At 42.9% G+C, this 26,678-nt stretch overlaps 1 protein-coding gene and 1 long non-coding RNA gene across 2 annotated transcripts in view; one reads left to right on the top strand and one right to left on the bottom strand.

Annotated features, from left to right (window-relative positions):
* Positions 1 to 26,678, bottom strand: part of LOC134347547 (T-cell immunoreceptor with Ig and ITIM domains-like) — a 72,723-nt gene that overhangs the window by 31,012 nt on the left and 15,033 nt on the right. The window contains exon 2 of the mRNA XM_063049903.1: positions 20,670 to 20,723. Within this exon, the coding sequence (XP_062905973.1) occupies positions 20,670 to 20,723 (54 nt within the window). The remainder of the gene's footprint in view (positions 1 to 20,669; positions 20,724 to 26,678) is intronic.
* The window catches only part of LOC134347548 (uncharacterized), a 165,424-nt gene continuing 160,360 nt past the window's right edge, over positions 21,615 to 26,678 (top strand). Inside the window, exons 1-2 of the long non-coding RNA XR_010018183.1 lie at positions 21,615 to 21,673; positions 21,979 to 22,047. This is a non-coding gene — a long non-coding RNA (uncharacterized LOC134347548). The remainder of the gene's footprint in view (positions 21,674 to 21,978; positions 22,048 to 26,678) is intronic.

Below are 26,678 nucleotides of genomic sequence, written 5' to 3'. Positions count from 1 at the left end.
TAACATAAATAAAGGCTTAGATTTTATGAAACTGTTGTGTATGTGGCCTGGTTACACAACAGTGCTATTAATAAAAACGCCGGAGATGGAAGCTAAGTTTCATGGTCCTTTACTGGCAGATTCCGAACTCGGCACACGCATACAGATCAATATGCGCCTAATAGCATATTCAACTGCGTGTTACTAAAACATAAAGTAGTCCCTTATCATACTGTAGGCTATACGGTACAGAAACAAAATGCAAAATATTTGGTAGAGCATTTCCTCTGAATTCCGCGCTCCTCACAAATGTGTGCTAGTGCAGAAAGCTGATATTCGGAAAGGTGCATGTTGGGATTTATTAACTGTGCAGGATCTCAGTCTCGCTGCGTTTTTCTAAGGAACATAGCATGAAATCTGCATCTCAACCTGTGTGAAGTTATTCCTGGTCATGAAGCATAACATGATTAATTTTTAATGGAGAAGAATAGCAATAAGAAACTTTGTATGTGTTATGTTGTTTAAACTTTTATTTCTGTAAGAATTGTTTCACGCTTTTCTCCTCAGCAACACTGAAACAGGAGAATTACTGCTGGAGGACTGGCTGCAGAGTCAGCTTCCTGTGCAGTGCCTTTCTTCTCCCTCTTCTCTCATAATATCTTTGGATCCTTAGTTCCTGTCCTCAGACAACTGGCAGCACCATTGCCTCCTGAGGGACTCTGTGGGTTTCAGGTCTTTGAACTTCACTTCCAGAAGGAAAGAAACACATTCGCCCCGTTGCACTCATATCACTCTTAATGCTAGACAGTGGGATTGCAATGGCTTTGGATCCTAAATTCCTGTCCCCAGAATTTTAAAGTTTTTTTTCCAACTGGCTTTGAAGGAGCAGGGATTATCTTGGATTACCATCAGCACTGTTGCAGTAACAACATTGTAAAAGCTGTTTGATTTGTGAACTGAGGTTTCTCCCAAAATTATCATATATTCTTATGTTCCACAGTATAGGAAGAATTTCTGGGCATGAGTCAAAGCCATTGGAAAACTACCTGTGGAATCTTAGTGGAATAAGTGCCAATGAATTCTGAGTTTGGGATTTGTGGTGCCTATGAATGATCTGTTTGTAACGGTTGGAGAGCAGCTTGTGCAAGTGCCACTTTTGGTGTTGTTTTTACCTGCCCCTTGCTGGCTGAAACCCTCACTGTGGGGTGGAGGGCACTTGTGAAAGGAGTCCAATCTAAACCTGTTGTCATTTTCTTTTTCATTCACTTCATTATTTCCTGGCTTTGACATAACTAATGGGTCTCATATTTATCCTTTCGAGAGGCACCTCACAGGGTACACCAGTTTCCCTGAAGTGCAATACCCCTTCTAGCATTAAGAATGAGTACTTGCAAAAGGGTGAATGGAAGTCGTGCTCCATTCTTCTAGAAATCAAACACAGAGGGATACTGGATGCCTGTCTAATGATGTTTCTACTGCTCTGAATTGTCCTGCTGAGCTGCTGCTGGAAGAGTCATTGATGAGTCACGAGGCTCGCCACTGTTATAGAATCTTAGGTTTGTTGCTCAAGTGTCCTTTATAAACACAAAAATGTGAAACTGAGTCTTTCCGTTAAAAATCTTTGGACACGAATTCTTGCCTGTGTTGTGTACAGAAGTGTAGTGGGAGACAGGATATTGAAGACAGCGAGAGTGGCTATTAGAGACCTCTGCGCTCGGTAATCGATTTGCCGATTCTTGAGTCAGGGAACTCGAAATAAGAAAAGCAACACTTTAGACTGACTGTAACATCGAAATAGTGACTGTTGTCTCCGCGTCGCTGTGGAAGGAGAGATACCTGTCTCTCCCTTGTTTGTGAGAGAGAGAGAGCCTGTGGGATGTTGAAATGTTGGAGTGAACAGTTAGTTTTTGTTGTACTGTATGTAGACCATGATCTCTCTCTTCGGAGTCTTTGCTTTTGCTTGCATGGTGGGTGTTGGGAATGCTGATGCTTTATGCTGTGAGGCAAGGATTGATGTCGCTATTGCTGCTTGTGCATGGGATGGTGGGGAGGGTAGGGGGCTTTGGGGCTCTTATGTTTTTTTTGTCATTCAGGCTGCTGTTCTTTTTCTTCTGTTTCGAGGATGTTTGCAGAGAGTAAGAATTTCAGGTTGTATATTGTATATATTCTCTGATATTAATTGGAACTATTGAACTATTGAGCTCTACCTGGAAATCTGGAACTCGTGTAAAAGTGAGTGTGAGGGTGGGCACCCTGAAATTTAATATAAATGATCACTATCATCATTTGCATGCAGTCCTGTGAACGTCTGCAGCTTTCCATAACTTGCAGAAGTGAATCTAAGACGCTAAGATTAGAAGAAAATTCTAGAACTCCGTTCATTTCAGAGGAGAGCAATGGCTGCAAGGGGAACAGGTAAGTTATAGGAAAGCTTCAATTTTAAATTTAATTGACTGAATTTATGTCCATTTAATTGTTTTTAAACCTGTAACAATTTTAATCTTTGAAATGTTTAATATTACTGTGAACATTTTAGTCATGCATTCAATTTTTAATGATTGTCAAATATATTTGACTGTTTGTGAATCTCATACATGTCACAACTATTCTTATCTTTGACAACTTCTGACAAGCAGCTTAACCTGAGGGAGTGAATTAACTGGTTGTCAAAGGATTTCAGTGAGATTGTCAATTGGCAAGACACAGTGCAGTATCTTGCTGATTAAATTGGAGCTAGCTTCCTTGTGAAATTTTGAGGGAGACCCCATTTTAGGCATGAGCAGATTTAAGGGGCAGGTAACCAGTCATTACAGCACAAAAATTGAGACCAATGGTTCCCAGAAATGCATTTCACACACCGTGTTTAAGATTCATAGATGTTAAATAAACCTATTTTTTTACAGTTGATGTTTTGTGTGATTATTTAGTTCCACAGAGTGTTGTCATTTCATCCAATGGTTGTCGTAATGACAGACAGAATACTAATGGGCACTCAGAGCCAGCAGAGCTTTATTGTTGCTCTGTGCCAGCTGTGTGATACCAATATGTTTTGTCTTTGATACTGATGCCACGAAAAGCTCACAGGCTGTTGATAGGTGTGAGTTGCTATGGTTACAGCTAGCACTTGCAGCTGATGAATGCCAGTGTGTCCCTATTTAAATATATTTTTACAGACATCAGCTTATGATAGAGTTGCTCTATCTGGTCGTTATTCATGTTCATACAATATTTGTGAATTTTTCTACTTGTGCCCTGGATATCATTTTATATTGTGCCTCCACTGCATGCATATGTTTTCAAAACAGCAATTTCAAATACAATGAAGTTAAATTAATTATTAAAATATTAATTCAGTACAATAATTTCCTAATTGAAAACTGACCAAATTTCTAAATATAAGTGCTACCATTATATTTCTCATAGTCGTATGATCTCTGAAATCTATTAAATATAGACAATTGTTAATGGTAGATAAATGCAGTTACTATTTTCTTTATCTCTGACAGTGCTTTCTTGGGCAAGAAAGGTCGGTTTGGCCAAAACAGATTTATGCTGCAAAAAAATGACTTTGACTTGAAACATGATTTTTTTTTCTCTTTTAACAGAGACCCACTGAGTAATTTGAGTATTTTCAGTAGTTGTGCTAGATCTATGTTTCTCAGAACTCTTCACTATTAGGTTAAAGGTTAATTCATTGCAGAGTTAAAGATAATACCATGTGGTTCTTCAGTTATATCAACAGTGAAAGGATGATGAGCAAGGATGTTGCCTGGATTGGGGAGCATGCCTTCTGAGAATAGGTTGAGTGAACTCGGCCTTTTCTCTTTGGAGCGACGGAGGATGAGGGGTGACCTGATAGAGGTATACAAGATAATGAGAGGCATTCCCCAGGGCTGAAATGGCTAGTACGAGAGAGCATAGTTTTAAGGTGCTTGGAAGTAGGTACAGAGGAGATGTCAGGGGTAAGTTTTTTATGCAAAGGGTGTTGAGCGCATGGAATGGGCTGTTGGTGGAGGCGGAAACGATAGGGTCTTTTAAGAGACTCCTGGATGGCTACATGGAGCTTAGAAAAATAGAGGGCTACGGGTAAAGCCTGGGTAGTTCTAAGGTAGGGACATGTTCGGCACAGCTTTGTGGGCCGAAGAGCCTGTATTGTGCTGTATGTTTTCTATGTTCCTATGTTTCCATGAGCAAGAGGCTAGGTCCTCTTAAAGACCTTCATGACCACCTATGTGTGGAACTGCAGGTGGTTGCTGAGATTTTTAATGTCTATTTCTCCTCGATATTTACTAAGGAAAATATTGCGGATGTCAAAGTATCTTGGAAGTTCATAAGTAGTGAGTCTTGGATCATATGCAACCTTGAAGCACGTTAAGGTGGGCAAATCCCCAGCCATGTATACCATGACCAAGTGTACCCCCTTCACTAATTATGGGAGGCCAGGGAAGAAGTTATAAGACCATAAGATATGCGAGCAAAATTAGGTCGTTTAGCCCATCGAGTTTGCTGCACCATTTCATCATGGCTGAATCACTTTCCCCCTCAGCTCCAATCTCCTTCCTTGCCCCCATATCCCTTCACGTCCTGACCAATCAAGAATCTATCCACCTCTGCCTTAAATATACATAAAGGTGTGGCCTTCACAGCAGCCTGTGACAACAAATTCCACAGATTCTTCCTCATCTCCATTCTAAAACGATGCCCACCTATTCTGAGGCTATGTCCTCTGGTCTTAGATACTCCCATCATAGGAAACATCCTCTCCATATCCACTTGTTCAAGGCATTTCACCATTCAATAGGTTTCAATGAGGTCACCCCTCATTCTTCTGTATTTCAGTGAATACAGTCCCAGAGCCATAAAACGCTCTTCATATGACAAGCCATTCAATCCTGGAATCATTTCTCATGAATCTAAATCATGGAGGCCTTTGCTTTGCTGTTAACCATTGGTGAAATTCCAGAAGATGGGAGGATGGCTAATGTTGTTCCATTCTTCAAGAAGTGTAGCGAGGACAGGCCAAGGAACAACAGGCCACTGAATATCCCTTCAGTTGTAGGGAAGTTTCTGAAGGGAATTCTGAGGGACGAGATTTGCCATCACTTGGATAGTCAAGACTTTTCAGGAATAGTGAGTATGGTTCTGTGCATGGGAGGGCATGTCTGACAAATCTTTTGGAGCTTTTTGAAGAGGTCGTTGTTAAGTTTTGAAATTCTACAATATTAAACTAATTCAAAGGAATAAAAGAGAGCCGAGAGATGTGAGTCTTAGTTTGTTCTGCAATTCACTTATTAAAAAATGTAACCCATAATTAATTATTTAAACAAATAAAGAATGCTTATTGACAACAGATTTACAATATTACTCAGATATTAAATACACAGCAGTAACTAAGGGGATCGATGAAAGTAGGACAGTGGTTGTTGTCTATACCGACTTCAGTACGGCCTTTGACAAGACCCCACATGGAAGACTGCTCTGAAAGATTAGGTCACATTAGATTCTGGGGAGTTGGATTCAGAATGGGCTCAATGATAAGCAGAGGGAGATGACTGAAGGTTGAACTATTTTAGTAATTGTGTCTTTTGATGCCAATTTGGTCACTCAAGAAGAAGAATTGAAAGAAACCCGAGCTTTGTTTTGAGACATCTCCAAACAGAGGCCCGTGGCTAGCTGAGCGTCCCAGTGGTCAATGATGTGTGAGTGTCCCAGGGGTCTATTATTCATTATTTATCTAGAATCTGGATATGAATGTAAATGGCATTATTAGCAAGTTTGCTGATGATATTAAATTAAGGGATCTTGTTGACAGTGAAGCAGGTTACAATGAATTGCAAGAGATCTTGATCAGTTAGCAAGATAGGCTGAGAAATGCCGAATAGACTTCATCCTGGATGAGTGTAAGGTGATGCATTTTGGACAGTCAAACCAGTGAATGAGAGGGCATTGACTTGGCGCTCACTGAAAGCGGCCACACAAATAGACTAGGTGGTGAAGCATGCTGACTTTCATCAGTCAGGGCAGCAAGTTTAAGAGCAGGGACAATACATTGCAGTTATATAAGTTGCTGGTGAGGCTGCACTTGGAGTATTAAGTACAGGTTTGGTTACCCTGTTATAGGAAAAACACAATAAGGCTGGAGAAGGTGCAAAGAAGATTTACGAGGATGTTGCCTAGATTATGGGGCATGATTTATAGAGAAAGCTAGGCCATCCTGCATTGTTATTCCTTGTGTAGGAGAATGAGGGGGGAATGAGAAGTTTTTAATGACATGATGGGTATTGATAATATGGATGGTCATAGTTCTTTTTGCCTCAAAGTTGGGTAGTTCAGTACTAGGGGTAACAGATACAAGATAAGAGGGGAGAGGTTTAAAAGAAACTGACAGGTAACTTCTTAACACAGAAGATAGAAAGCCCCTGGGATGAGCTGCCAGAGGAAGTGTTCGAGGCAAGCACAACTGGAACATTTAGGAGGCTTTTAGATAGGCACATGGAGGGGAGGGGATTTTATAGTTATGGGCCATATGCAGGCAAGTAAGCCTGGCAGGAAGGATGCTGTGGTCAGCATGGGCTTGTTGGAATGAAAGATCTGTTTCTGTGCTGTATTACAACTATGACTCTGTGACTCAAAGGATCTACCCTGAGTTCAGCACAGCTGTACTTCATTAGGAGTTTGAGGAGATTTGATAAGTCACCAATGACTCTACCAAATTTCTACAGATATATGGTGGAGAGCATTCTGACAGGTTGCATCTTTGCCCAGTGTGTTGGCTCCAGTTCATTGGTCTGATTGAGGGTGTAGAGGGGCATTGGCTCAGCTATGTCAATCAGTGCCAAATCCTTCTCCACCATTGACAACATCTTCAAAGGGCAGTGCCTCAAGGAGGTGGCATCCATCACCATCTGGTACATGCTTTCATCTAATTACTTCCATTGGAGAGGAGGTATAGTACCCTGAAGATCCACAACCAATGTTTAAAGAACAGGTTAATTCCCCCCATCCATCAGATTTCTAAATAGTCTATGAACCAGGAACACTTCCTTACTAATTCTCTTTTGCACCAATTATTCAATTTATTTCTTTCTCTCTGTATTTGTTGGTTACAATTTATAGGAATTTTTATATCTTGCATTGAACTGCTGCCACAAAACAAAAATAAAATTGTGACATACTGTATGTCAGTGATAATAAAGCTGATTCTGATTCCAGTTCTCGTTTCGCTCCATTATTAGTTTCCTATGGCACATTCTTAGTCTGAGATTGTCCCTGGCGGTTTACCATCAATCCATAATAATTATATTGTCTAACTACCCAGGTGGCGTGAGGTCTTTCTTCGTGCAACAATACCTATGCTTTTATGTTTCTGTCCACCCGAAATATCTGAGAAGACAAATATTTCACTGGGTTGTTAGAAATATACAGACAATGCAGCAGTTCTAAATTTGAATATGGCTTTACCTGGATAGGAATATACAGTATACAGACATATAGTAAATAGTTTAAAGAAGCACAACAATGCATGCAAAACATAGTCATGGATGTAGCAAAGGGCTACATCACTTGCTACATAGGGTTCTTTTAACTGGTACCTTTTAGGAACGAATCAACATCTACCATAATGGGATGAAGCAAATCTGTATTTCTTTGTTTTGACTTCATTGTTGAGACAGACAATTTAAGCCTTGTGATGCTTTGATGCCTCATTCCCCGTGCTTTATTTATTTGTTGGCACAAGTGTATTATGTGCCATGAAGAATTGCAAATGAGCATTTCAAGAGGATATTGCAGGCAGTGCACAGTATTGCACACAAAAATAGAACTGTGGTCATCTCAACAAGCGTAAAATTAAATAGCTATATGTATATGAGACACAGATGCATGCCGGTTATGACCTTATGTATGCACATATATGTATTCAGAGGAGCATAATGAATAACTTGTTCAATTTTTGATTAACTGTGACAATTATTCGGATTTTAATTGCTAATAAATACTAATGACAAGCCAAGGTTTGCATAATCCAAGACGTTACTGGGATCTAAATATTTGGGGAGAAGATAAAACGGTTTGTATTTTGCACTCACAGGTGTGTTGTCCATATTGCTGCTCACTGCTTGAATCCAGTGGGAAGGACTCAGGGACCCAGAGTCAAGCAGCAAGACCTTGTGCAGCAGCAGGGTCTGGAGCAATTCTATAGTTCTACAGTTACAATTCTATAGTTACATGCCTTCAGCCTTACTTCTGCTTTCACAATTACCAAAGCTGTCAGCAAACAATGGCATGTTGGAAGAACTCAGCATCTGGAGGTAAAAGGATATTGAAGTGTCAGGACAGCACCCTATACTGAGACTATCTGTTTGCCTTCACAGAAACTGCTTAGCTCATTGAGTTCATCCAGTCTTTTGATTTTTTAATCCAAGTTTCAGCATACATCGTCACTTGTGTCCCCATCAAAGCTGTCAGGATCTTCAAACGTTTCTGACATTTGAAAACATTCATAAAATGCTAATGTAACCAGGTGACCATTGAATATCATTTTTTATTGTTAAAGTGCACTCTCACTGCTATGGGCAGAAGTTCCCACTTGCTTCAAAAAGGCAATAATTATACCAGTGCCTAAGAAGAATAATGTGATCTGCCTTAATGACCATCGCCCAGTAGCACTCACATCTACAGTGATGAAATGTTTTGAGAGGTTGGTCATGACTAGACTAAACTCCTGCCTCAGCAAGGACCTGGACCCATTGCAATTTGCCTATCACCACAACAGGTCAACAGCAGATGCAACCTCAATGGCTCTTCACACAGCCTTAGATCACTTGGACAATACAAACACCTATGTCAGGATGCTGTTCATCGACTATAGCTCAGCATTTAACACCATCGTTCCCACAATCCTGATTGAGAAGTTACAGAACCTGGACCTCTGTACCTCCCTCTGCAATTGGATCCTTGTCTTCCTAACTGGAAGACACAATCTGTGTGGATTGGTGATAATACTTCCTCTTTGTTGACAATCAACACTGGTGCACCTCAGGGATGTGTGCTTAGCCCACTACTCTACTCTCTATATACCCATGAGCGTGTGGCTAGGCATAGCTCAATTACCATCTATAAATTTGCTGATGGTACAACCATTGTTGGTAGAATCTCAGATAGAGGCGAGAGGACGTACAGGAGTGAGATATGCCAACTAGTGGAGTGATGTCGTAGTAACAACCTTGCACTCAACTTCAGTAAGACTGAAAAGCTGATTGTGGACTTCAGGAAGGGTAAGAAGGAATGCCTACCAATCCTCATAGAGGGATCAGATGTGGAGAGAGTGAGCAGTTTCAGGTTCCTGGGTGTCAAGATCTTACTTGGTCCCAACATATCGATGCAGTTATAAAGAAGGCAAGGCAGCGACTATACTTCATTAGGAGTTTAAAGATATGTGGCACGTCAACAAATGAACTCAAAAACTTCTATAGATGTACTGTGGAGAGCATTCTGACAGGCTGCATCACTGTCTGGTATGGTGGGCGGGGTGCATTTAGTCGGCTCCATCTTGGGTACTAGCCTACAAAGTACCCAGGACATCTTCAAGGAGTGGTGTCTCAGAGAGGCTGCGTCTATTATTAAGAACAACCAGCACCCAGGGCGTGCCCTTTTCTCACTGTTACCATCAGGTAGGAGATACAGAAGCCTGAAGGCACACACTCAGAGACTCAGGCACAGCTTCTTCCCCTCTGCCATCTGATTCCTAAATGGACATTGAGCCCAAGAACATTACCTCACTTTTTAAATACATATTATTTTCTGATTCTTGCAAGATTTTTAATCTACTCAATATACGTACACTGTAATTTATTTATTTTTAAAAATTTTCTTCTGTATTATGTATTGCATTGAACTGCTGCTGCTAAGTTAACAAATTTCACAACACATGATAATAAACTGATTCTGATGTATTCACCCTGGTAATGCTAAAATAGCTGCCTGTGTCTTTAAGAGAAAATGTTGAGGTCGTTTTGCATGGGTGGAGTAGAACGTAGAGTCACCATGTTCTAGAGAGAATGACGTTCGAATGCTTTTCCCAGGTTTGGTGAGGAAAGGTGAACAATATCTGATAATATCCATGTAAATTCATTTATACTTGTTTGTAAATCTAGTGTCTTGGAAATTTGACATGTGTTACATGTGGATGTTTTAGATTTTCAGGGTCTAGCCTATATGTGTTTGGAAGTTAAGCGCATGTGTGCCAAAGCGAGTCTTAGTTAAGGTGCGATGTATTTATTCATATTTTTGATGTTGTGTATAAAGTACAGGGTTGGTGGGATTCTAATGTTATTTGTATTGTTTTTTAGAATTGCCACGACCATATTGGTTTTGTATATTTTTTAATTTACTCTCATACTGCATATATAACAAGGGTGTGGACTGAAATTAAGCAGAGATTGTAACAGCAGGACTTGTGTTTTTTGTTTGTAATTTATGGGGGGTGATTGATAAGTTCGTGGCCTAAGGTAGAAGGAGTCAATTTTAGAAAACCTGGCATATTTATTTTTCAACACAGTCCCCTCCTACAATTACACACTTAGTCCAGTGGTCGTGGAGCATACAGATCTTGGACCTCCAGAAAGTGTCCACAGCAGGGGTGATTGATAGGTTCGTGGCCTAAGGTAGGAGATGGGTTATACAGCTCTCGTCACATGCACATGCAGGTCAACTCTTCGAGTGATTATGCAGAAAGGTTGAAGTTAATAACTCATCAGGGATGATTGATAAGTTTGTGGCCTAAGGGAGAAGGAGATGAGTTATTAACTTCAAACTTTCTGCATGATCACTCAAAGAGTTGACCTGCATGTGCATGTAACATAAGCGGAACAAGTGCCACACATGCCCTTACACTTCCTCCCTTACCACCATTCAGGGCCCCAAACAGTCCTTCCAGGTGAGGCAACACTTCACCTGTGAGTCGGCTGGGGTGATATACTGCGTCCGGTGCTCCCGATGTGGCCTTTTATATATTGGAGAGACCCGACGCAGACTGGGAGACCGCTTTGCTGAACATCTACGCTCTGTCCGCCAGAGAAAGCAGGATCTCCCAGTGGCCACACATTTTAATTCCACATCCCATTCCCATTCTGACATGTCTATCCATGGCCTCCTCTACTGTAAAGATGAAGCCACACTCAGGTTGGAAGAACAACACCTTATATTCCGTCTGGGTAGCCTCCAACCTGATGGCATGAACATCGACTTCTCTAACTTCCGCTAATGCCCCACCTTCCCCTCATACCCCATCTGTTACTTATTTTTATACACACATTCTTTCTCTCACTCTCCTTTTTCTCCCTCTGTCCCTCTGAATATACCCCTTGCCCATCCTCTGGGTCCCCCCCCCCGTCTTTCTTCCCGGACCTCCTGTCCCATGATCCTCTCGTATCCCTTTTGCCTATCACCTGTCCAGCTCTCGGCTCTATCCCTCCCCCTCCTGTCTTCTCCTATCATTTTGGATCTCCCCCTCCCCCTCCAATTTTCAAATCCCTTACTCACTCTTCCTTCAGTTAGTCCTGACGAAGGGGCTCGGCCTGAAACGTCGACTGCACCTCTTCCTAGAGATGCTGCCTGGCCTGCTGCGTTCACCAGCAACTTTGATGTGTGTTACCCCTCGTATGTTGTCGTTTTTATTTTGATACGCCTTTTCTGCATTAAAACATCTAAAACGGATAAAGGAATTTGAGATCTGAAAATGTGTTTGTTGTCTGTGTATGTAATTTTCCCCAGGCTACAAAATTTGGTACCAGGAGTGGGGTAATTCCAAGCCCGCTTAGAGGGTTTTTGATTTCTGTATGCAGAATAATATACAATACATTATATGGTAGCGGTGAAGAACAAGACAGCCACTCCTGTGGGACGGAAGGAGAGCCTGTTAATGCACAGAGACTGTGGTAGAGCCGTGAGGCTGGGCTGGGACATTGGGACTGACTCCAGGACATAGAACTGTGATGGTGATCCAGAGGAACTGCAGCCAGAAGTCATCCTGTTCTCTGCAAGAGACGTCAACAAACCCTATTCCGGTCTTGTTGTAGAGACTTTAAAGACTTGAGTTTTCAAAATGTTACATCCAGAGGGTGAACAAGCTGAACCTGATTTGAATGAACAAATTAGAAAGTTGTGTAGTAGGTATGAGGAGGACACGGCAACTATAGATAAATTAAGCGAAAGGTCCTATGTATACATTCCAAAGGAAAGACGCATTGCTCCATTTACAGGGGAAGTTTAGAAAGGTGGGAGGTCTGTTGATGAAGTTAACCGGGTGCTTCGTGTAGAAATCAGTCTGACCAGGATCAGTATGATTTTGTTATGTCACTGCTCAGGGGTGCAGCTCTAGAAGTAGCATGTATACGCAGTGATGCTGACGAAGACCAGGCTGATGTCTTGTTCACCTATCTCAGGGAAGCTTTTAGTGACAGCCATAGTACACCCCAACTGCTGTATAGCTTCTATAGTTGCAAACAGCGTGAGGGAGTTCTTGACAACATAAACAAGAGAGTTTTCACATGCCTTAGCCCATACTCTTAACTTGCTACTGAAGTATTCCCCTGATGCTGTGGCCAATAAGAGGGTGGCACTCAGGGAACAATTTATAGAGGGCATCAGAGATCCTTTCCTTAGAAGGGAGCTTCACAGATGTGCGCAGTATAACCCTGGGTGCTCAATAATAGAAGTGCGAGAGGAGGCTCATCTGTGGTTTCTAGAAGAGTCCTCAGGAAATGCAAAGACTGTGAAGTCAAAGTGTAGCAGCAGTCAAGCACAGTGCTCATCTCTCAAAGCTCAGTAATCTAAGTCTGTCACTCTAGACGATGTCCTTAATGTAGTCGCAGAGCAGGGCAAAGTCATTAGTGAGTTCACTCAAGCAGTGAAAGGGTTTGCTGCACAGGGAGGTGTTGCATATGCTACTAGCAGTAGACCTAAGTTACAACCTAGGTTCACAAAGGATGGGCAGCTCATATGTTTCAAGGGTCAGGTAGGAGAGCATGTGACCAAGAATTGCCCACAGAAGCGAAATGCAAGGGACGTAGAGCCTGAATCCTCTAGCCCTCAGGTTGTTATGAATCGGGCAGTTCGGGGGAACCTCAGATAATGTACAGCCATTCTGTGACCAGTTGCTGCAACATGCCATAGGAACATGTCTTGCCGTTGATCTTAAGATATCAGATGTCACTGTCCGTTGTCTGTTAGATACAGCTAGTCAAGTGAGCACCATGACTGAGCAGTTCTTTTGAGAACACTTGAATGGAGAGGATGAGGATATGTTGCCCACTGCTGGTTGGCTTAGGTTAACAGCTGCTCACAGTCTTGTTATTCCTTACCTTGGGTATCTAGAGGTAGAGATTCAAGCAATGGACATACTACTACTACTTCGTCGACTCAGGCCTACTATATGAAGATACCAAATTGCAGCTTTCTTGTAGTCAGAGATCCTGTTAACACTGAATTACCCATTCCATGTTTTGTAGGCATGAACATTATTAGCTAATGTAGACAACTTGTCTACAGCGAATTTGACATGACCCGAGAAGGAAAGTTGGATTCTGATTGGAGAGATGTTTTCCAGAAAGTGCAGATGCGCACTACTGAAAAGAAAGCCCTGGTCTGAGTATCGGGAAAAGATACTGAGCACATACCTGCTGAATCTGTAGTTACCATTGTGGCTAGGAAGGCCACTGGAGATGCTGGGACTGAACATAAGATGTTACTTGAGCCACCAAACACCCCTCTACCAGGTAGTCTTGTAGTTATTCCCATGTTTGTTGACTCTTGTAGTCATACAGTACCAGTACAGGTTTTAAACCTCTCTCAAGAGGATGTATGGCTCTCACCTAGGACCTGGTTGGGTATACTATCAAAGGTAGAATGTGTAGCTGGTCATCAGCAAAGTGCTCTAAGATCTCAGCAGATCTCAGCTGGCACTGAACAAGTGAGAGTTGGTGTAAAGAAGGAGGGTTGCAACCCCAAGTTAAAGTCAATTCGAGACAAACTCAACATTGGGGGTAGTGAAGAACAGCAAGCTCAGCTAAGAGCTTTACTGGCTAACTACCTGGATATCTTTGCAGCTGAAAATGAAGACCTTGGGTACACTGACAAGGTCAAGCATGAAATTCATTTAATTGATGATGAGCCCATTTCACAGACATACCGTTGCGTTCCGCTAAATCAGTACAGTGAAGTGCAAGACTACTTCTCAAAGTTGTTGAAGAAGGATGTGATTCAGGAGAGCAATAATGTGTATGCCTCACCTGTAGTGTTGGTATGGAAGGCTGATGGTAGCATAAAACTGTGTGTAGATTATCAGAGATTGAATCTTAAAACTAAAAAGGAAACATTCCCGCTGCCATTATTGATGAGAGTTTTAATGCTCTGCAGGGAGTGCAGTTTTCTCAACGGTGGACCTTGTGAGTGGTTAGCACAAAGTGGCGGTAAAGGAGTGTGATAGGTGTAAGGGGTTTCCTCTTTTATGTTACTGCTGAGGCTAATAAAAATGGCTTCTTTGTTATGTTAACTGCTGAGAAAGTTCTCTCTCTAGCAGCTTGTTTGGGTTATATTACTGATAATGAGGATTGTATTCATTTGCTAACCAATTCGTATAGATGTTATTCTTTCTTGTGCGTCTGTAAGCTATTGTTTTCGCAGGGTTTGGGGCAGAAGGCGGATGGGAACAGAGAGCGGAGACACGGTGCTGTAAGCTGGGCGATGGGACAGACCTCGAGCGGGAGTCCGAGGCCCAGGGTTTTGGGGAGGAGAACCGAAGAGGACTGGACGTGTTGAACGCGCTCTGGTCGACCACCGTGGTAGGTCCCAGGCGGCAGGTGGAGGACGTCAGAGGGGATCGAATGGTGGAAAGAAGACTCCGTTAATTGAGCTCCAACTGTGTGCATGAAGTGGTTGAACTTTGATAAGTTTGGCGCCTTTTATTTTCCTCTTATTATTTTATCTCTCTTAATTACATAGTTCCAGTAAGATCTATAAAGTGTAATCATTTAATCGCATATGGTGTATTGTCTGTTATTTGGCGGGGTGGGGTACATCACACAGCATCCCCACAAACTTGATTACCCAGTTTGGCAGGGCCGAAGGCGGCTCCCCCTAGACGAAAGCGAGCTGAGCGAACCGGAGGCTTACCAGGGGGCTACGTTTGGGGGCTTGTCCGGGATTGATTCAGTAGGAAGCTGTGTGATCACCCTCTTTAAATTATGCATGCTGCGGGGACGGAAAGCTGGGGTGTCTCTGTGGAATTGCTGGTTGTTATTGCATGGGTGTTGGGTGGGGTGGTTGTTGGTACCCTGGAGGTCTTTGTTTGAGTTCAGACTAGTGCTGACGATTTGGTGGTGGGACTGCCAGTGTCCATTGGTGCCCCGGGTGAGGCGGGGCCATGGCCTGTCCATACTGTTAGGAGAGAGAGGAAAGAGTGGTCTGATTCGGAGGTAGTGTCTGTGAATAAAAGTTCCAGCTATGGCAGGCTCTGCCTGGTTTTTGGGATAATGTCCACCCCTAAAGGGGCAGAGGCATACGAGATATGGGCGGAACAGATCTCTCAGTTGTTAGATGAGTGGCAGTGCTCAGTTGAGGGAGAGCGACAGGGATTAGTTGAAACTTTGAGTAGGCGGGTTGGTGACGGTGTTAGAACTGTCAGGGTCAATTACCCCGTAGTGACAGCTGCCAATTATCTGAAAGCAGGGGAAAATGCGCCTGGTTCAACTGGAAGTAAAAGGCAGTGCCTGGGGGGCATTCCATACCGATGTCAGGAGATTGGGGAAAAGCTTTCAGTGTACAGTATCTTCTCTGGCTAGGGGGGCAGCTACATTGCTTGCAGTGCTAGGGGGATCACTTAAGGGGATCAGTCCCTCCCTCAGTTGTTCAGCTGATCAGAGAGGTGTCAGGAAACTTAGTGGAGGCCCAGTGGGGAAGTGGCCTGGGGTCTCTGGGGGAGCATGTTCCCAGCAATGTACCAAGGAACTTCTGAAAGGAACAGACCCTGTTCCTGAAGGCTGAGAGGGACCACGCCCCCGTGTGTCGTTATGGATAGATGGAAGCTAGCTAAAGCCATCCTCGACACCGGGCGCAGGTCAAGATGTTGTACAGTTCGTTTTACAACCGGTTTCTGAAGCATTTACCCTTGACAATATTAAGGGCACTGGAGATTTGGGATAGCAGTGCCAGTGATTATCCAGAAGACGATTAGTGGTCAGTGAAACTGGAGTTCATGGGGGCATTGTCTGTGCACGCAGTGTTTCAAGCTGCTTATGAGGATGTGTGTAGCAGCCTCGAGGCGGTACTGAATTTAAACGAGAGCTGATTGTGGTATGGCCTGGAGGAGATACCTGAGGGTGAGACTCTCTTAGTTGATGCTCCGAAATACCACAAGGGAGGGGAGTTGACCGCTGAAGGCACCTCGGTGAGAGAGAGGTCATGGCGACTGGACTCTGCAGCCGTGGAAGTCGTAGGAAGCGTGTGTGTGTGGATTATTGGACTCCGAACAGGGCGCACTGTCATTGACCAGAATACGGCCCTGAGGGCCGAAGACGCCATGGTCTGTCGGTGTGGTGCGACGTGGTTTAATGTGCTGGATCTGAGGACTGGATGTTGCCAGATCCCAATGAGTAAGGCCGACAAGGAGAAGATGGCCGTTATAGGTTCCCTAGGATTCTTCCGATCTGAAAAGATGCCACAGGGCATATCCGGAGCCCCTGCAACCTTTCCACGGGGCATGAGGAAGACCATAGGGGATGTGGAGGTGTTCGGAGTTTTGCCGTATATGGATGATCGCTTAGAGTTTGGATTCGCCTTGGGGGAACGATGATGTGAGGCGAGTGCCGGAGCCCAGGACAACCATTGAAGAATTGGAGTTCACGCTCGTCAAAGTGGAGACGGGGAAACATAATTCTGATCTGAAACTGTGGTCATTTACTGATGAATTAATCCAGAGAGAAGAAACAATGACCAACCTTCGAAAGTATCAGCAGAAACTCAAGAAATCGATCCAGAACAGATTGGACGAAGCTGGTGGTGTAATTGCGTCCCTGATGGAGATGGACATGAAGCGTGGGTCAGAACTGCTGAGACTGGGGTGAGAGTTGGAGGAGTCAGAGAAGAAGCTGACGAGGCTGACGAGGCTGCAGAGGCAGCCCAGGCTAAGTGCTTCCGTTTGGAGAAATTCAAACAGCTGCTACCGATCGAGGGAATGAGGAAGAACACGGCTTCAAAGGATGATGTGCGGGATGTGTGGTACATGCTGCCTTTCGCTAACTTCCCCTTGATTGAGGAAGAGACTTTTGGCCCTTCTCCCACTGAGTCAGGTGCAGAGGGGAGGGCTAGCTGTGGGCAGCCTGGGTTACTGCAGGACCCTGAAGGAAAAGAAGTGGGACCCCGGACACGGGACAGGGGGCTCCGAGTTGCAGTGGGGGCATGAGTGAGAGATTGAGAGAGGAGTTGGCAAGCAGACCCAAGGTATCCCCAGTAGTGTCCGAGCCTTAAGGGTTTGGGTGAAGGGGTACGGCAGTCTCGAAGGATTAGGAAGCTCCCAGATAGGTTGGCCTATGTAGCGCCCGTGGAACAGGGCGTAAGGTCTACTGTTTGGAGAGCCATGTGACTGTTTGTATCTGGATTGGGTTTTTGTGTCTACAGGAATGGTTGGCGAGTTAGTTAGAAGTCATCAGGACATGACTAAATTTGATGAGGGGGAGAGTGTAAGGGGTTTCTTCTTTTATGTTACTGCTGAGGTTAAAAAAATGGCTTCTTTGTTATGTTAGAATAAAATGGCTTCTTTTTTATGTTAACTGCTGAGAAAGTTCTCTCTCTAGCAGCTTGTTTGGGTTATATTACTGATAATGAAGATTGTATTCATTTGCTAACCAATTGGGATAGATGTTATTCTTTCTTGTGTGTCTGTAAGCTGTTTCGCGGGCTTTGGTGCAGAAGGCAGATGGGGACAGAGAGAGGAGATGCGGTGCTGTAAGCTGGGCGATGGGATGGACCCCGAGTGGGAGTCCGAGGCCCAGGGTTTTGGGGAGGAGAACCGAAGAGGACTGGACGTGCTGGACACGCGCTGGTCGACCACCGTGGTAGGTCTTAGGCAGTGGGTCGAGGGGGTCGGAGGGGATCGAATGGGGGAAAGAAGACTCCGTTAATTGAGCTCCAACTGTGTGCGCAAAGTGGTTGAACTTTGATAAGTTTGGCGCCTTTTATTTTCCTTTTATTATTTTATCTCTATTAATTACACAGTTCCAGTAAGATCTATAAACTGTAATCATTTAATCACATATGGTGTACTGCCTATTTTTTGGCAGTGTGGGGTACATCACACAGCATCCACACAAACTTGATTACCCAGTTTGGTGGGGCTGAAGGCTGCTCCCCCTAGATGAAAGTGAGCTGAGTGAGCCTGAAACTTACCGGGGGGCTACATAGGCATAAGACTGCTTTCTCAACCCTGTTTGGTCTGTATGAATATCTTCGCGTGCCATTTGGGGTCTGCAATGGGCCGACGACTTTTCAAAGACTCAAGAAGGCAAACATTCATGATTTAGTCTTCCAGGTTATGCTGGTGTATCTGGATGATATTGTGGTGTATTCACAGACTTTCCAGGAACACTTGGAGAGGCTCGGCACTGTGCTTAAGTGCCTCAAGGAGACCGGTCTGAAGGTGAAATTGGAAAAATGTCATTTTCTGCAGTCAGAGGTTAAGTTCATAGGACACCAGATATCAGCCAAGGGAATAGGCACAGATCCCGAAAAGATCTCGGCTGTTCAGTACCATCTGCACCCAAAGACTTAGGATCATTTCTAAGCTTCTGTAGTTATTGTAGACGGTTCATTCAGGGATTCTCAAAGTTTGCGGGTCTGCTGCATGATATAGTGAAGTTATGTCTCAGTGCAGGGAGTCCCAGTAAAAGAAACCAGCTGTTAAAACAGTCTTGGATGGAAGAATGTCAAACTGCCTTTGACTTTCTCAAAGAGAAACTGACCAGTTCACCTATCCTCGACTTTGCTGGTTTCACACAGCCTTTCATAGCGGAGACCGATGCAAGCAGTCATGGGCTAGGAGCTGTGTCATACCAGCAACAGGGAGAGACAAAGAAGGTTATTGCATATGCAATCCGATGATTGAGAAATGCTGAAAAGAATGATAAGAATTATAGCAGCATGAAATTACAACTGCTTGTACTTAAGCGGGCTATAGTAGATAAGGTTTCATGGTTACTTATTGCTTTCCAAATTCACCATAATAGCTAATAATAATCAGTTACCCTACTTGAAAACTGCCAAGCTGGGAGCAACTGAGCAGAGATGAATCTCACAGTGTCAGTGTTTGACCCTGATGTTCAGTATCATCCAGGACAGAGCAATACCGTGACTGATGCTCTATCTAGGCAGCCATTTGCAGGGGAGCCTAAGCCTGCCTCGGAGGATGCTGGGCTTGACAGGTCTGTGGCAATCTGTAGTCTGATCAATCGCAGCATTGCTCTTGATGTGGCACTGGTTACAGCTGGTCGTAAAAGCTGTAAGGTTAAGCAAATTCAAGCTCTTGAAGCAGGTACTAGTGATATAAGTGATCTGATGCAAGGAAACACCTCGACCTTCCTGGGTTATTCTGCTGGGGATTTCCACACTTTTCAGCAGCAGGACCCTGTGTTAAGTGTCTTCAGAAACGTATGGGACAGAAAATGAAAGCTGAATGGCAAGGAACGTAGAGCTCTGCCTAAACCGGTTTCATCTCTGTTAAGCATTGGGACAGTATCAGGGAGCATACGGGGTTACTGTATCGTGTCGTTGAGGATGAGAAGCACGGGGAGTGTTACCAGCTTCTGCTACCTATCAGCTTGAGGAGTAAAGTGTTAGGGTATGTATATGACCCTATGGGCCATCGAGGCATAGAGCGTACTCTGCAGTTGTTGAGAAGCAGATGTTTTTGTGTGGGCATACACGAGGATGTGGCACAGTGGATCAAAAATTGTCCGCATTATGTTTTAACTAAAATGCTACACTCTAAGATCTGTCCCCCGCTCCCCAAATGAAATCCTTTCTTGCTTCTAAGCTGCTCAAAATTGTTGCTGTAGATTTAACTGTGCTTGAGCCAGCAGCTGATGGGCATGAGAATGTAGTCACAGACATTTTTACGAAATTCACCCAAGCATTCCCAACTCAGGATCAAAAGGCGAATACCACAGCAAAGGTGCTCTTAAGGGAATGGTTTATGAAGTACGGTGTTCCTGAGAGGTTGCATTCTGACCAGGGCTGTAACTTTGAAAGTGAGGTCATAACTGAGTTTTGCAAACTCTATGGGGTTAAGAAAAGTTGTACTACTCCCCATTTTTAATCAATATATGTATACTATAATTGATTTACTTATTTATTATTATTTTTTCCTCTTCTTCTTCTTCTTCTTCTATATTATGTATCGCATTAAACTGCTGCTGCTAAGTTAACAAATTTCACAACACATGCCGGTGATAGTAAACCTGATTCTGATGCTGATCCTTTTGGCAATGCTCAGTGTGAACGTTTCAATAGGACGACGCGTGACTCATTGTGTACACTGCCTCCGGAAAAGAAATGCGTGTGGCCAGAACCTCTACCTGAGTTAGTGTAAGTGTATGATGTGACACTGCACGTAACCTCCAGATATTCCCCTTATTACTTACTGTTTTGTGTTGATCCCCATTTGACAGTGGATGCTCTGCTGGGGCAAGAACAGTCTGTAGACAGGAAATATAAATAGTTAGACATAAACCAGAAACGACTGAGTGATGCTCATGCCAGAGCAAAAGAATACTCTGAACAGAAGGCTGCAGAACATATTGCCTTACGAGAGGATAAAATTCATTGTCCTAAGATTGATGTAAACACACTGGTTTACCTCAGGAACAGGCCAGTAGGCTGAAATAAGATCCAGGATGCTTGGAAATCAACTGTCTACAGGGCGGTAGAGGTATTAGACAACACATATATGGCGGAACCTTTGGAGAGGGGGCCTATCGAGAGGGCGAACAAGGTAGACATCAGGCCCTGTGAGAACGTTCCCACCCCAGTTCCTCAAAGGAGACTGCAAACTCCTGTAATTCAGGCTAGCTTTTCCAGGGACATAAATCAGATTCTGAGGATTCAGGGAATGGAGTGCTATTGGGAGAAGATGTGTCAGAACACAATGTACAGAATCTCAGCCCTAGCCTTGACAGCAAACCTTCTGGGACTGAGACTATAGGACCTGTGACAGCTGATACAGGGCAGATACCGGTAGTCTTCCTGTAGCAGCACCCCGCAGGGGTAAAAGAGTAAATGCTGGACAGCACTCTATCCCACATCACGGGCCAAGGTCAGTCCAAGATGTGGCCTTCATAAGTCCTGCAGCAGTGTCACTGGCTAGTCTAAGTTCAGTTCTCTTCAGAGAAGCCACTAGAGGTTAAAAGAACCTTTGCGGTGAGCGAGTAATCAAGGACGCTTACCTGTATGCAGGGGAGATTGTAACCAGATGATTATTAAATATCATTTTTTATTGTTAGTGCACTTATGTATTCACCCTGGTAATGCTAAAATAGCTGCCTGTGCCTTTAAGAGAAAATGGTGAGGTCATTTTGCATGGGTGGAGTAGAACGAAGAGTTGCCATTTTCTAGAGGGAATGCCATTCGAATGCTTTTCCCAGGTTTGGTGAGGAAAAGTGAATAATATCTGATAATATCCATGTAAATTCATTTGTACTTGTTTGTAAATCTAGAGTATCAGTAATTTGACATGTTTTACATGTGGATGTTTTAGATTTTTGCAAGTAAATTGATCAGTTCTGGAATAATGTGGTTGTGAAGTTCCTTATCGGCCTAGTAGGTTAGTCTTTTTAGTAATTTAAACTCCAAGGCAATATATTACGCAAGTTTATTTTTGTCTTTCTTTATTGTCTCATGACCAAATGTGAGTGTAACAGAGTAATGTGAATATGTTAATCTCTGTTTACATAGCTGAGTGAGGAGAACTCGTTTCAGGGTCGAGCCTGTATGTGTTTGGAAGTTAAGCACGTGTGTGCCAAAGTGAGTATATCTCTTAGTTAAGGTGAGAAGTATTTATTCAGATTTTTCATGTTGTGTATAAAATATAGGGTTGGTGGGACTCGAATGTTGTTTGTATTGTTTCTTAGAATTGCCACTACCATATTGGTTTTGTATTTTTTTTTTATTTTCATACTGCATACGTAACAAGAGTGTGGACTGAAATTAAGCAGAGGTTGTAACAGCAGGAACTGTGTTTTTTAAAAATTTATGTTGTCATTTTTATTTTGATGCCCTCTTTCTGCATTAAAACATCTAAAACATATAAAGGAATTTGAGACCTGAAAAAGTATTTGTTGTCCTGCATGTGTAATTTTCCCCAGGTTACAAAACTAAACGTGATATAATGTATTGTAAGTATTAAACCTTAAAAATCAATTGAAGACACCGTGAAAGAACTGAAACAGTAGCAGAAAACATTACTAGAACTAGAGGTCATGGGTTAAGGATGAAAGATGAAATGTTTAAGGGGAACATAAAGGGGGAACATCTTCATTCTCAGGGTGGTGAGAGTGTGGAATGCGCTACCAGTAGAAGTGGTGGATTGGGGTTCAATTTCAACAGTTAAGAGGAATTTTGCTGGATACATGGATGGGAGGGTTTTGTAGTTGCAGGCTGCTGGAACTAGAGAGGTTAATAGCTCAGCTTGGACTAGATGGGCTGAAGGACATGTTTCTGTGCTTAAGGGTTCTAAGATTCTATGACTCTTAAAAAGCCACACATAATTACAAAACTAGCATCTTACTTTTCCTTCCCACAGTCCTCCAGTCCTCATTGAAATCAATACATTTTCCATCAAAAGTCCTGTGGGATCTCAACCAGATGGAGCGCTGCCACTGAATTTCATAGAGAGCCCAGTATCACAGTGTATTGAAAACCATGGCACCAACAATTAGTGCTTAAGTATGAGGCCCAAATGTGAATCTGCAAGCGTGTTGGCATGAAAACAGTGGGGGATGAGTTCACCATTAAACATTTACATCCACGCCAATCAGTAGCCATAAGAAGCCCTGACTTTGGGATTGTAGATCTGGCAGAAAGGGAAAACAGGCTCTGTTAGGTACTACCATGTTTTTGAGATCCGAAAAATAAATTATGATCGGATACTATAATCAATCTTGATCTGAAAGTAGACAAAACTAGAAAGCAGTGCTCGGCTACTGATTGACTTCAGCAAGTGAACCTTAAACAGTCATCAGGTCCCTCACTCATCTCTTCGAGTGGCCTAATGCTTGTAAGTTGGTTACCTTGGATAACCGTGTATTTCTAAATCTTCTATGGATTCACACGTATTTCAACCAACCAAAAGAGATGGGGATGGGAGACAGGAAACAATCATTTTTCAAATTGTTAAACACAAAATTGAGTATTAATCCTTGCCTAGAAATACATGGAAGAAGATTTTATTTTTTTTCCTGATTTGTTTTGGTAGTTGGAATGGTTGTTGTCATCTTCAGAAAAGATTGTTTAAAAATCTGTAATTATAAAAAAATTCTGACTGTGCCAAAAAGTTTAGTCAAGTAAGACCTTTTGAAATTTAGAATTCTATGACACCTGCTATGCCAATATTGATCTACAGAATATAATTTTAATTAGTTGGCATAATTAGTATTTTGGATGCACATGGGTTGTGTTATTGGTTTGAATGTTCCAGGTTTCCCTATTTACTCTGCTGCATATTCAGATTACGTTTCTAGGAAATTGTGAAATAAATTTACAGTATGAAAGCTGAGATAGGAAACAGGATAGCTTTTGCCATAAATCACACAATTCAGGTTATTCTGGCCAAAACATAAAACCACAACTACAGAAAAGCATAGTTATAATCCTGCAAAATGAAGATGCTTGACTAATTGCCAGTATATATAACAACACTAAATCAAAGATGGTACCTACAGCAAGCTTGAATTTGCAGCAATTTACATTGTGGCCAGAAAAGGAAAAGGTCCCACTTTCCTCACCACAAATAAATCTGAACATTTGCAGCCAATTTTCTTTTTATCATCTCAATTGAAATGAATGGCAGGTTATGAAAGGATAGGAACAGGTAAGGCCGCTTTAATCTTTGCACAGAGCATAGTCAGACTGTTTCTGCCCCATGGTACTGCCTTCCAGCACGATCAAAAGTCAATCCTTTTGTTAAATGCTTCAATTACACATAGCATCAGTAAAATTGCTTTGCAGTTTTTTAAAATGCAATTAACTGTGTGAAAATAATTACTACTTAAATTGTATTCAGACTAAAGATTCTCTAACTTACAGTTCCATCAAGCTAATTTCTTGATCTTCCATTTACTTTAAGTAGACGTTAGGGAGACCATATAAAATTATATTTAAGAGGCAATGAAATAATGTAGACATTTCCAGCATCATAAAACACGTTCATGGAGAGGAACAATCCACATTACACCATGTCCAATTGACTCTTCTGTGACAAGTAATATCAGAGATGGTGCAAAAGGGCTGCTGATTCACTCACAGTCTGTTGTGTCCCACTGCCAAGGAGCAATTCCATATTCACAGACACAAAGAAAAGTGACAGAGAATGAAAGCACAGATTCATCCTCAATTCAGAAGGGAATATTATTGAACTGAACGGAAACATAATCCCAAATGGCAGACAAAAGAGATATCTGCATAATAGCTCATACCACTGAGATTTCCCCTATCCCAGTTTTATTCTTTCAATTTACAGGTAATGTAATCTTTCTGTTGTGTAAGGACAAGACATGATTTCATGAAATGCTAATCCAGTAGGCCTACTTAGAATTTTATATCAAGCCAACTGCCTGTAATATAATTGAACAGGTAAGAGTAAACAGACATCAATACATGACATTAAAACCATACATAAAAGTACATGATTTATAGAAGTCTTTTTCCATATAGTATTCATTCTAATCATAAGATTGAGTTTTTACTGAAATATGATTAATTTGTCCATATAATATTGGCACATACTCTCAGTACTGGCATTCTTTTCATTTTGCTTTAACATTTTTATCTCATTCTGTTATGTAGATGGGCGAACACTGAGAGAGATAAGGGAGAAAAAATTTCAGTGCAGAGTCCCCCTGTGGCCATTCCCCTCAGCAACAGGTATCCCCTTTTGGATACTGCTGAGGGGGATGACCTGTCTGGGCAAGGCAGCAGCAGCCATACCAATAGCTCTGTGATCAGCTCTGAGCGTCCGAAGGGTAGGGTGAAGTCAGGCGGAGCAATAGACATAGGAGACTCGATAGCTAGGGGAACAGATAGGAGATTCTGCAGCAGCAAAACAGATGCCAGGATAGTGTGTTGCCTCCCGGGTGCTAGGGTCCAGTATGTCTCTGAGCGGTTGCAGAATATTCTTGAAGGGGACGGTGAGCAGCCAGAGGTTGTGGTACATGTTGGTGCCAATGACACAGGCAGGAGAGGGGTAGAGGTCCTGTGCAGTAAGTTTAGGGAGCTAGGAAGGAGGTTGAAGAACTGGATCACCAGGATGGTAATTTCCAGATTATTCTTGGTGCCATGAGCTGGGGAAGGTTAGAACAGGAAGATAGCACAGATGAATGAGTGGCTGAGGAGATGGTACTGGGGGAAGGGTTTCAAGTTCTTGGATCTTTGGAACATTTTCTGGGGAAGGGGTGGCCTGTACAAGTGGGACGGATTGCACCTGAAATGGAGGGGAACTAATGTCCTGAAAGGAACGTTTGCTAATGATATTGGGGAGGGTTTAAACTAGATTTGAAGGGGAGTGGGAACCGAAGTGAAGAGGTAGAGGATGGAACAGTTGGTGTACAAGTAGAGACAGCTTGTCGGGAGTTTGTGAGGAAGAATAGGAAGATGGTAGAGAAAAGATGCACCCCGCCAGATGGGTTGAAATCTGTTTATTTTAATGCAAGGAGTATCATAAACAAGATATGAACTTAGAGAGTGTGGCGTTGTAGGCTTTACAGAGACTTGGATGTCTCAGGGGCAAGAATGGCTGCTGAATGTGCTGGGCTTTAGATGTTACTAAGGGGACATGGAGGGAGACAAAAGAGGTGGGGGAGTGGCATTACTAATCAGGGATAGTGTCATAGCTGCAGAAAAGAAGGAAGTCATGGAGGGATTGTCCACTGAGTCAGTGTGAGTGGAAGTCAGAAACAGGAAGGGGGCAAGAACTCTACTGGGTGTGCTTTATAGACCCCCCCCCACCAATAGTAACAGAGACATTGAGGTGCAGACAGGGAGGCAGATTGTAGAATGGTGCAATAATAATAAGTTGTTGTGATAGGTGATTTTAACTTTCCTAATATTGGCTGGCATCTCCTTAGAGCAAGGGGTTTAGATGGGATGGAGTTTGATAGGTGTGTACAGGAAGGTTTTCTGATGCAGTATGTAGATAAGCCAACTAAAGGAGAGGCTGTACTTGATCTGGTACTGGGAAATGATCCTAGTCAGGTGTAGGGTAGGGTAGGGGGAAATCTGATGTTATTAGGTAGGAACTTGGGAACATAAACTGGGAGCAGATATTCTCATGGAAATGCATGGCAGAAATGTGGCAAATGTTCAGGGAACATTTGCATGGCATTCTGCATAGGCATGTTCCACTGAGGTACAGAAAGGATGGTAAGGTAAAAGAACCATGG

The sequence above is a fragment of the Mobula hypostoma genome, chromosome 6 (assembly GCF_963921235.1).
Source record: "Mobula hypostoma chromosome 6, sMobHyp1.1, whole genome shotgun sequence".
NCBI classification, from domain to species: domain Eukaryota; kingdom Metazoa; phylum Chordata; class Chondrichthyes; order Myliobatiformes; family Myliobatidae; genus Mobula; species Mobula hypostoma.
This window is presented reverse-complemented; position numbering and strand designations above follow the sequence as displayed.